The sequence below is a fragment of the Myodes glareolus genome, chromosome 23 (genome assembly GCF_982192425.1).
Source record: "Myodes glareolus chromosome 23, mMyoGla1.1, whole genome shotgun sequence".
Taxonomy (NCBI): domain Eukaryota; kingdom Metazoa; phylum Chordata; class Mammalia; order Rodentia; family Cricetidae; genus Myodes; species Myodes glareolus.
The window spans coordinates 52,825,567-52,838,106 of NC_142048.1; the positions used below are offsets into that span (position 1 = coordinate 52,825,567).

Sequence of the window (12,540 nt, forward strand, 5' to 3'; positions counted from 1 at the left end):
TTATCATGGAAACCCCAGGAGACTTGGGCACAGATATTTTCAGGAGACAGAAGAGCCATCCCAGAAAACCAGAGAAGCTGCATTAGCCCAAGTCTCTGCATTCTGTAATCACATTTCTAGGGAAGAATGTGCACACAGCATTTGTTTCCCCCAAGGCCTAGAATCTTCTATTCATCTGTGAGTTATATTCCCAAGCAAACACAGCAAAGTTGTCTCCAGCATGTTACAATCCATATGGGTGGAGACTTGGTTCCATCTCTGTAGTAAAGGGTTTGACTTCATCTCTGTAAGCAGAGGTTTGATGCTGTGTTAATCAGTGCAGTCGGAGTCTTCTGTTCTTTTGATTCCTGCAAATAATCTCATTGAATGACAGCAAAGACTCCCTCCTGAGGATGGCAAGGTCCTCAAGTGAAAATCTGGAATGAGTTTCTATTTGGGCAATAATCTGGGGCATTGTTGCAAGGTTTTAGGTAAGGTGTGAATGCAAAGTCTCCACAGAAGGGAACTACACATTGTGGCGGTTGAAGCTCTGTGGAATCTGCCTTGCTAGTAGTTGCTAAGCTGTGTTAACTATTTGCAGAGGATGTGACAGACATAGGTTATTCCAGGTTGCAGCAGACTTGCCTCTAGATGAACCTCTGCATCTTTGGCAGGAGAGACAGGTAGATATCCCCTGGCCCTTAGCATGAGAGCCTCACAAGCAGACATCCCCTGGCCTTTAGTGCAAGGAGCTCACAAGGGGGCATCCCCTGACCCTTAGCACAAGGGGCTCACAAGCAGACATCCCCTGGTCCTTAGTACAAAGGGTTCACAAGGAGCATTCCCTGGCATTTAGCACAAGAGGCTCACAAGCAGACATCCCCTGGCCCTTAGTCCAAGGGGCTTACAAGGCGACATTCCCTGGCACTTAGCACAAGAGGCTCACAAGCAGGCAGTTCCCGGTCCCTAGCACAGGAAGCTCACAAGCAGTTGGCTCTCAAGATGTTTTTTGCAAATTAATAAATGGGCACTATGCCTCAGCTGATAACTTCTGTATTGTTAACCTTTGAGACAATGTCTGTGAACTCTTAGGAGGTCTGCGGCAGTCAAACTCTCAACTCATTGCGGTGATGTTTTGAAGAAAGGTCTAAACGGATGTTTTCTTCTAGGATTGTAAGCGGGTCCACTCTGCACCACCAGTTTCTTTACTATTCAGTTAAGAGGAAGAGTATTCAAATAGATTAGGCAGATTTAAATAGTCTGATGGTCTGGAATAATCTTGCTTGCCTTGTTCATAGCCAGAAGCATAGATGAAGGCTAAGTTAATGGCTGTGTCTCAGTCTGAGCAACGACAGAAGGCTGGGGCATGCTGGAATGAGGCATCTGTTGTCTGGCACATCTGCACAGTCATTTCATCCTGGATTTTGTAGTAAAATGCTAGAGGAATCAAGAATCTCCTTGAGGTCAGGTGGTGGCAGCGCTTGCCTTTAATCCCAGCACTCGGGAGACAGACGCAGGAGGATCTCTGTGAGTTCAGGCCAGCCTGGTCTATAGAGCTAGTCTCAGGACAGCCAGGACTGTTACACAGAGAAGCCCTGTCTTGAAAAACAATAACAACAATAAAAATAAAACAAAACAAAAAGAGAATCTCTTTGAAATCGGTTATACATTGTTCAGATGCACAAAGGAGACACTTCCTTTCTTTTGAATTTGTGCATGTTCTTTAAGAGGTTTTTAGTGGCTTGTTTATTTTCTGCTCCTCAGAAATCGAAAAGGGAGGCTGTGGGGACCCTGGCATCCCAGCCTACGGGAAGCGAACTGGCAGCAGCTTCCTACACGGAGACACGCTGACCTTTGAGTGCCAGGCGGCTTTCGAGCTGGTGGGAGAGAGAGTCATCACGTGCCAGAAGAACAACCAGTGGTCGGGCAACAAGCCAAGCTGCGTGTGTGAGTCCCACCTGTGGGGGTTGGACATCAGGTACAGAGTAAGGGGAGTGTGGCAGAAGGGTAGCCTTGGTTGCAGCTCAGGGCTTCCTGTTTCCTCTGGAAAAAAAAAAGAAGTTCATGCCTTGATCCTGTCTGCTAGGTAGAGAAGAGCTGAGCCTTTCCTTTGAAAGGATGAGGCATCTACCACCATCCCCATCAAGAACTCACATGGAGTATGGAGTTGGTCCTCCTAGGCAGCAGCTGGATCTGAGCTGGTTGTATGTGCCAGGAGACAGTGGGCATTTGGAATTCGGTTAGAGCATCAAGTGTACTGTTTCAGCCGTCACCGTTTCGGGACCACATCCACGGGGAGCTGGTTTCATTTATACGTAAACATAGCAACAGCATTTTTCTTTTAGCTGATCTGATAGAATTGGTTTTAAATACACTGATACTCAACTATCTGTGCGCTCTAGCTGGGCTATGGAACGGAACACGTGTCTTACAGTTCTGAAGTCGATCATCCAGAATTCAGCACACAGAGCTCAGAGTAGTTGGGCCAATGTGAGCCCCAGTGGGATTGTCATTTCTAGCTGTCTGCGGCCGGGTTCATATGGCAAGGCTTTGATCTGTATAACACTATATGATATTATCTTCATGCCCCGCAGTTTCGTGTTTCTTCAACTTCACGGCATCCTCTGGGATTATTCTCTCACCAAACTACCCTGAGGAATACGGCAACAACATGAACTGTGTCTGGCTGATCATATCTGAGCCTGGAAGCCGGATTCACCTCATCTTCAATGATTTTGACGTGGAGCCTCAGTTTGACTTCCTGGCTGTCAAAGATGATGGAATTTCTGACATCACGGTCCTCGGAACATTCTCTGGCAACGAGGTGCCTGCGCAGCTGGCCAGCAGTGGACACGTAGTACGGCTGGAGTTTCAATCCGATCACTCCACAACGGGCAGAGGGTTCAACATCACATACACCAGTGAGTGGGCACACAAGTGCCTCATCCATGTCCCGTAGTGTTCACATGTCCATGGACTAAAAATCCAAGGATGACGCCTTAGGACTATAAAGGAATATCCCAAGTAGCAAAATTATTTGTCATCCTGATAAACAAAAAAGGGATCGCTCTATGTGGGCTGTGCTTTAGACACCTAGAGTAGATGTTGGAGCTCTCACATAGATTTCTCTCTCTCTCTCTGGCCATGAGTCTATTCATCTACCTATTTACTACTCATTTCCCATGCAACTGCACATCCATGCTCTTTTATCTGTCTATCCATCCAGCCACCCATTATTAATTCATCTGTCCACTCGTTTATCCATCCTCTCCTTCATTTCCTATCTATCCTTTATTCATTACCATCCATCCATTTATTCCTTCATCCATCCATCCATCCTTCTGTCCACCTGCTCTTCCTCCATTCATCTATTTATCCATGTATCCATCTATCTCTTTTTATATCTGTACATTCATGCATCCTTTGTTACCTACGCACCCTTCATCACCCACCATCTATTCATCCATTTTTCATTAATCACTCATCCTTCGTTATCCATCCATCCATATTCTTTTACACACTCGCTTTCATCATTCATTGTATCTAACTACTCTTCAGTCCATCCAATCTTCCATTCCTCAAACAATTTATTCACCTAAAAAAATGTATGCTCTACAGAATGATATGCTGTGGTAAAAACACATTGGTGTATCTGATATCAAGCACTAGGGACATGAATAACGGTATCTAGAGATACTTTGCAATTATTTATCTGGAAGATAACTTCCTTTTGCTTCAGTTTTTTCTTCTGCAAAACATTCAAAATTAAGAAGGAAAGTGTGATGCAATGCTGAGGTATTCAGCGTTAAGAATTTGGCCATGTTTATTTTTATCGGTGTTAGAGTAACTCTGGGATATAAGCTTAATAGTCTTTGTGTTTTAAACACAAATAGACAGGTCTAGATGCTAAGATTTCTTCTTCACATCACATGGTAAGGTTAAGAGCAGGACTCTAACAGGGCAGAGTTCTTCAGATCTCTCTGCTTACCACCTGTGCTGTGATCATCCCCTCTTCTGAGTGTACGGTGAAGGTCAGCTCTACCAGCAACATGAAACAGATGACAGGCACAGAACTTCTTCACTCTGTCTCCCTCTTCATCTCCTCTCTTACACTGATATCCAATTGGTTTGATGTATTTATTTATGAATAATGGATGTGGAAATTTGTTACATCATTCTTCTGTAAATACGATGCTTCCTTCTTTGTCAGGACATGTAATTAGCTTTGAGCATCTTTATGTTGCTGACTTTTCTCTCTCATGGTTCAGCGTTTGGTCAGAATGAGTGCCACGACCCTGGCATTCCTGTGAATGGCCGGCGATTTGGAGACAGGTTTCTGCTGGGAAGTTCTGTGTCCTTCCACTGTGACGACGGCTTCGTGAAGACCCAGGGTTCTGAGTCCATCACCTGTATCCTGCAAGATGGGAATGTGGTCTGGAGCTCTACTGTCCCTCGCTGTGAAGGTGAGCCTCTGACCAAGTCCTTCAGAAGGACAGCAAACAGAGTCTGTCACCTTCCCAGGCTTCCATAGCAAAGACCCACAAAGTGGTGCAAATGTGGGAACCCCTTCATCTGAGTCTGTAAGCTGGACATCTAAGACCAGGAGTTTGGAGGGCAGGTCCTTCTGGTAGCTCTGAAAGGGAGTTCAAAAGCAAAATCTATACGAGATGATCATCAAAGGTTTATAAGTGATAATGAGATAGATTATTGGCAAGACTGTGTGGAAAACCCTGTGCTCTCGAGAATAGATGTTAACAACATCCCAGAGTAAATTTATATTGAATCCTACAAATCCTTTTGTCTTTTGAGCCATGACCTGTATTTGTAGAATAATGGAATAATCCCACAAAATATTCTATCAGCAATAAATGGTGCTACTGCTGAATGTTAGTTGTACAACTGCAAGAGCAAAAACTTAGAGGCAAGGAAAGCTCAGGTGATGAGGTTTGTTTGGGTAAATAGGTTGTATCCAAATGCCAGGACTCACCCACCACTGCAAACTTTATAAGATCAAAAGAACATTACTGAAACCTGATCATGTGAAAGGATGGAGGTCACCAAACTATGGGTGCTAATGAAACCATTTAGAACTTAGCTGTGCCCTTACATACCACCTGAACATATAAATTTAAAGGAGTCATGCCATACCATGACGGAAACATTTAAATAAGCAGTAGCTCACATTAACAAAATGCAAAAAATTGTTAAGTGATATTTGCTAATTAAAGTTACGAACAAATATTTTCCACTGATCTCTATTTCTCTCCAATTTTTCTAATGTTAACACATCCTTCTTTTCAATAAGCAAATAGAAAAGGGTTACATAGGATTGTTGTTCTATCCAGCTCCATCACCTGCACCCCACAAGGCAGAAACATGCATGGCATATTGTCACCAGTCCTGTGACCTTCAGGAGGTCTAAGATGAACTTGACTCAGTGTGTAGATTAAGCCTCTGAATGGCAGCCAATAGCACAGAGGCCTCATCCTGCCCCAGCCGTAGTTGTTCATTATTATTTTAGGGGGTGGTGTGTCTAGTCAGGGTGGGCTTATCCTGTCCTAGTCCCACTGCCATAATTGTTCCCTTATAAATAAACACTAGTGTTTGAGAATTCTATCTATGCTTAAATTTTCATCAAATCCACTTCTCATCCCACCCCCCAATTCTGTCTCTGACCTACCGCTTTTCCCTCCCAGCTTCATCTACTCGTTTTCTTATATCCACCAAGTTCATTGCCTGTATGTGGATGTGTATAGGGCCACACATGGAAGTATGCATAGGCTAAAGAGAAGAATGTGTTCTAACCAGGTCCTGGTCTTTGCCTCTTTGGGATGTGGTGAAATCCACAACAATGTTCTAGTTGCTCCATCTGCCACTTTGGTGAACTATGGATATGATCTATGGGCATAAATGAACAACACTAAAAACAGAAAACAAAACAAAATTCAGCACAATAAGAGAACTTTGATTCATCAAACACACACCATGTAACTTCTGTATGTCATGTTTTGTAGAATGTTGAGACATGGCAGTTTTTAAGTCGCCATAAACACACACTGCAGGCTCTCCGGTTGATGACATGGGCAATCCTGTTTGCAGACACTGTCCCACTCAGGCATTTCTGTTGACTTTGAAGCATGAATGATCTATCAAAAAAGATGTTTAAGATAACAAGACTCTAGCCCCTGTTCTTCTATGCCCACAATTATCCTTGTGCTTCCGTGGGCAATGGACTGTGTAGGAATGCATTGTGAGCCGCTGGGCCAGCATTTGCCTGAGAGGACAAGGAGAGTCAATGGACCGGAGCAAGGCAGGGGTGAAAACCCTGGTGAAAGGGGAAGCTGTCAGTCATCTTAAAAGCTGGTGAAGGATTCTTCCTCCTTTAGAAAGAGACCGGTCCAACCCCACGAAGTGGAGGGCAAACTCCAGTTGAAGTTGTTAAGAAAGCAAATCTTAGAGAGGAATGAGAGTAGGTGAGAGAGCCTGGAAGTCTTCCTACTCCGGGAACCCAATCAGTGATTGCAAATGAGTCTCTGACAGGGCAGGTGGGTACTCTGATAACAGTGGAAGGATCCCCAATCGATGTACCTGCTGAAATGGAATATAGGCTGACTTTCTGATGGATGTAGACCAGGAGAGAAGAAAGGGCAAGGCAGGAGGAGGTGAGCAAGAAGAGCAAGTGCTGCCTAAGAGGGATGAGAAGAATCCCGTGTTCCTTATAGAATGTGGAGACTCCCATGCCCCGTTCAGGACGTGGACGTTCTCACGTTCCTTACAGGATTTGGAGACTTTCTCTTGCTTTACAGAATATGTAGCCTCTCATGCCCCTTCCTTCCGTAATGCTCTGTGCAAGCAGCATAAGCCCCTTAAAGAAAAATTCTGTACAGAGATCCCTATAGTCTCCTAGAACACTCTTGTTCCTTGTGTTTATTCAAGATTGACTTTTTTTAAAAACCTCATTGTTAGCTAAGATAAACAAATTAAAATTAATGTAAGCCACAGAATTTTTCATATTGGAATTTAATTACAATGAACAATATATATATATATATATATATATATATATATATATATATATATAATGGAAAGGTGTCTTCTAATTAATTGTGGAATCCAAGAGAAATGTGGGACCCCAAGTCCTAGCCCACCTTGAGTGGTGCAAATCTTTCAGTTAGCCAACATTAAAAAGTGATTAAAGATAAGTGCAGTCTCTTGTTGGCATCACTAACGGAGAAGCCCAAGTGATTCCGATGAAGACACTGATGGGGGAGATATATCAGTGACAGGTTCACCAGAGGCGAGTGTTACTGTAGTTAACAGTTTAGCCTCAGGCCATAGAGTCTCACCCAAAGCCTTCTGGCACAGCCCTAGATGCCAAGAGCATCACTGGTATAAACCACGTGGCCTCTCTATACATTAGTTCACCCTCTCCTCTGTATCTGCCACCGCGGCTCAGTGATATTTGTGAAAGCACTAGGTAAGGTGGGGAAAATGATCGTGCACAGAAACATGAACTCTAGGACAACAGTTTTTTAAAAAACTAAATAATGAAGTTTAAAGTTTAAAGTCCTTTTGAAATTGATGACTTTTCTAGCAAAACCATAAACTCTCAGTAAGGACCCCAACAAAAAATGGAATGTGTAAATAAATATTACCCATGATGTTATATTAAATATTGAAATGCTATCTAAGATTAGATAGTGAAATATTGTGGAAGCACTCTTTCAGGCCGTAAAGATGTCTGATCTTAATGTGTACTTTCCAAATGCCCCTTTCTCTGTAGTAACCAGTCACTTTGTCACAAAAGGCCTCGAAAGAAGCAGCCCCGTGTTTTGTGACATCCATCAACAATTCTATACCATCCGTTGGTAATTAATACAAAGAGCACACACCCTGGCATGAATTTCCACAGTAGCACACTGTCTCAGAACGTCCAATTTTAGGCTTGAGGTGATGAAAAGTGGATAAGCAGGTACTTGCATGAGATGCAGAAAAGCAGTTGCATCTGCCTCAGCAGAGTGAAGGTGGTTTCCCTGTGCATCTACTTAACACAGAGAGTACACATGTTTCTGGGGTGTTATAGTATAAAAACCACACTGAATATGATGATAGAGCCCAGGAAAAGGTGGAACATACCTGTTGACTTCATCCGATAAGTTTTCCTGAGGAATGAGTTTTATTCGATGCAAACATGGACTCCCCGAATGACTGACTACTCAGTACCTACCTCTAATGGGAGGCTGCTATGGTACACCTTCCTAGACTTGACTTTTTTTCTTGACTGATTTGTGTGTCCTCTTCCAGCTCCATGTGGTGGGCACCTGACGGCTTCTAGTGGGGTCATCTTACCTCCAGGATGGCCAGGATATTACAAAGATTCTTTAAATTGTGAATGGATCATTGAAGCAAAGCCGGGACATTCCATCAAAATAACATTTGACAGGTGAGAGCAAACCTTTCCCCACTGCTTTGGCAGCTAGAGCTGCAGCTACATTCCCTGTGTTATGTAACTAGACCTTAAAATATGAAAATTCTCAGGCCCCCAAGGAAGATCATTGACCAAGGACCAGAGGCTGACACACCCATGTTGTCTGTTCTCAAAGTTCTGCTTTCCCATGGGCACAATGAAGTCTCGGCTCTGGGACATAGATAGGGAGACACGCTGGATGGTCATTGTCCTAGACTTACATAGAGTTCGGATTTGGAACCTGGAATTGAGAGATTTCTGCTTGTTACGTGGTGTTTCCTTGAAGCAGCTCCCCATCCTGATGGACCCTTCTGCACCCTCCATGACAGCCCAGAACAGAGTTCTCCAGTTCTGGGGAGACGGCTAACACCTGAAGGTTGTCAAAGGTTCAGGGTCGGCAGTAGGGTTAGCGCAGTAGGTTAAGAGCCTCTCCAGTGCGTGGGAGCCACTATGACTGCGACTGAGTCTGACCCAGTGATCTGAACACATGTTTAATAATCTGTAAAGATTATTAAAGGAAGGAAGGATACTGTTCAATCTCTAGCAGGTGCTTTGCCATTTATCTAAGCATTGAAATCAATTTCAGGTATGAAAACATGTTTGTTTGTTTGTTTGTTTTTGCACAAAAATCCTTTTACTTGAAATCTAAAAAAGCACCTTTGCTTAACACTACAGGTTCAGTTTCTGTATGATGTGAAAAGACTGGGCTCCGATCTGTAATATTCTTAATAAGTTGTCTCAAGACATGTGATATTTTCTTCCTTGTTTTCAAACAATTCATAATATCAGGATTAGGGAGTTTTAAAGATGTAGTGGAACTATCATTACTAATTATTTTTTATTAATAATTATCTATACTTCTGAAAGACCTTACATTTTAGTAGAATGATCCTTCCAAACAAGGAAAAATGCTCAGTATCTGTTGGTAAGTGACCATGCAAAAATGACATTAATCATTAAAAAAATAGTTTTATGTGTTCAGTATGTGAAATTCAATTCCCGACCAATTCTTATACTTTCTGGAATCGAGGAAAAACAGAATGAAACACCCCATGTTCCCAGTCACGGGTCAGATTTGTATCATTTAGATAAAGTATTAATTTCATGGTCTCGATCGCCTGTCTCGTTTCTGTTGCTTGAAGAAAGATTCGTGCTAAGTTTTCCACAGTGTGATCTTTTTAGTATGAATTTGGTGCAATATTTTGGTAAATCCTGTTTGAGTAACTAATATTCTTGGAAATTTTAGACATCCAACCTAGATGCAGCCAGAGCTTTGCTCGTCAAAGATAAACTGCATGGCACCGCTTTAGTTTGTTCTTGGTTTACAGCTGATATTGGATCTGTGCAAATAAGGTTTGGATTCTCCACAGATGGTTTGGCTGTGCAAAGATGCCAGGCTGCCAAGTCATGATAAGCACTGAGCAGTTCACAGTTTTCAACGTGCGTGTGTGTGTGTGTGTGTGTGTGTGTGTGTGTGTATTATCAGTCTGCACTGCCCGAGCTAAAAACAATGTGAAAGTTTTTCCATTTGGATCTCTTCAAGATCCAAATGGAAGACTCCATGCTTCTGCAGACTTCTGAAATTTGGACCCAAATATCTTATATATCACAGTGTTAAAAGTAATAAAGCCAAAGCTGGCACCTCCAGGCCCAGGTCCACAAACCTCAGTCCCTGGTCTGGTCTAGCCATATTGTTTGCCTTGCTCTGTGTAGAAGAACAAAGCACAAAATAGCAGCTACTACTTTGCTTGGAAAACATAGCATTACTGCACCTTTACAGAAGAACACCCGCGCTGGTAGTGAGCACGGCAGTATTGTTAAATGAGGTTCAGTATCTGTCCTCTTGCTGTTGTGGAGATGTGCAAATAAACTGAGCTAGCTCCCCAGCTCTCTTCTCTTCCTAGCAATAGTCTGCACCCATCAGGGAAATGGTGGCCCAGCTTCAGAGACGCATTTGGCTCAGTTACTGAGTGAGTCAGAGGCATGGAATTCTGAGACGCTCCTTCAGAGCCAAAGGAGGCACTTGGAAACCAAGTTAGCTCTGGAGAACAAGATGGGAGTGTTTAAGGAATTATCCCAGTGCCCAAAAATGGCGCTATCATTGCACCAGGGGGACCTGGGTGTCTTGGCTTTATATAAATAGAATTGCAGGCTGGGTTCACTGGCAGTATAAGCAGAGTTAAAAACTATCTTGAAGCCGTTCTGACTTTCCCAAATTGTTATGGCATCACTGAGCTTCTGAAATAGCGGCTTGCTCAGTGTTGGTCCCTCAAGGGTTGGTGTGAGTAAAAAAAGCACAGCATGGTTTTCAGGAAAGATATTTAAACACCGCGTGCTGTGAAGTCCTTCTTTCCTTAAGGGAGCATTCCTCTTCCGTGTGTGTCTAATTCAAGGTGTCTACAATATGGTAAAGAGAGAGTCATAAAACATAGTGCTAAGTTCACAATCAGCAACTGTTTCACTATAGAATGTTGTGTTGTATCCATGCATCATCGGTCTCTCTCTTAGTCTGTCACCAACCTGCCTAGCATCTGTCTATAGCCTATCATCTATGTCACTATGTATCTATCATCAAATTACCTGATATTATGTACATGTTATATATAATTTATATAAATGTATAGTGTATATATATATATATAACTGTTTATCATGTATCATCTATCTAACATCTATCCATCACTCATTTATCTGTCCTCTATCACCTCCTTATCTTTCAGTGGTTAATAATGACCTTCTTTATAGCCTGTTTTATAGACAGAGAATTAGTTATGATAGAATGTGTACAATGTGCTGTCTTTTCCAACAAATAATACAGTATACATGCAAACGTTTCAATAACCACAGTCACTTGAAGTTTGTCCTAGGAGTGGCACAGCTGGACAGGTGTGCAAGCTCACATGACTCTGCATGGCTCTCCCCAGGTTCCAGACAGAAGTCAATTACGATACCCTGGAAGTACGGGATGGGCCAGCCAGTTCATCCCCACTGATCGGAGAGTACCATGGCACGCAGGCACCACAGTTCCTCATCAGCACAGGCAACTATATGTACCTGCTCTTCACCACCGACAGCAGCCGGTCTAACGTTGGCTTCCTCATCCACTATGAGAGTAAGTGGCCCCTAACTGGCTCCCTGGGCAGGACACTATGTCTCAGGTGTTCCTGAAGACAATGAAGACAAATGGGCTGATTTCCCAGACAATCTGACTGTCAAGTAATTTCAAGAGTTCTACTATAGGTGTTTTGGAGTGTGTAAGATTGATTTTGGTTCCTTAATAAATATCAGTTGCCTAATACAAAGTAAAATGATATAATCATTAAATAATAAATTTTATCCTTTTAGTACATAATAAATTAATATATTCTATTATACTATTAAATTATTATATTATACATATATATCATATATAGGGTAATATATGTTTATATAATTAACATATTCTATCATAATATAATATTATATACATAATGTGTATGTATAGGACAATGAATATGTACATGTATACGCATGCATGTGTACACACACACATATATATACATGTGTGTGTATATATATATATATATATATATATATATATATATATATATATTAGCAGAGATACCAATTGGCTGGAAGTGATATAGAGCATTTTACTGAAGAGATTTTCCAAATACTGAGTGGGATCAGTTGCCAGGGTACTGTGCAGACCATCCTGGTCTGTGAGTTCATGCGAATGTGTTTTCCAAGGTAGTAGGGATTAAAACCCAGCTGTGCTGAGCGAATGCCAAGTGGTGGCTGAGAACAGTTAACAGTTGGTAGACCATGATGGACTCAGTGTGTTCAGCAGGCCAGGCTCAGCTTTCTTTCCAGTTTGACTCTGCGTTCCAGCTTCTGAAGTCATGAAGTGAAGCTGTACCATTCTATGGCAATATTTATATAAATATGCTTTGGGAACCTCCAGGGGACTTCTCCGTAGGAGTGGGTTTTTAGCCAGAGTCAACCACAAACAAAACAAAACAAAGCTGCTGCAACCCCCAATGAGAACACCTTAACAGGAAAACCTGAGAGGGGCTTGTTTCAGACCCAAAGGAACCGTGGTTCTGTTGGGCAGG

At 42.4% G+C, this 12,540-nt stretch overlaps 1 protein-coding gene across 2 annotated transcripts in view; it reads left to right on the plus strand.

The window, feature by feature from the left end:
- The window catches only part of Csmd1 (CUB and Sushi multiple domains 1), a 1,511,659-nt gene that overhangs the window by 1,198,076 nt on the left and 301,043 nt on the right, over positions 1 to 12,540 (plus strand). For both annotated transcript variants that reach the window (XM_087901170.1, XM_087901171.1), the window contains exons 13-17: positions 1,744 to 1,926; positions 2,574 to 2,900; positions 4,248 to 4,442; positions 8,284 to 8,422; positions 11,371 to 11,558. In XM_087901170.1, coding sequence (XP_087757296.1) covers positions 1,744 to 1,926; positions 2,574 to 2,900; positions 4,248 to 4,442; positions 8,284 to 8,422; positions 11,371 to 11,558 — 1,032 coding nt within the window. The remainder of the gene's footprint in view (positions 1 to 1,743; positions 1,927 to 2,573; positions 2,901 to 4,247; positions 4,443 to 8,283; positions 8,423 to 11,370; positions 11,559 to 12,540) is intronic.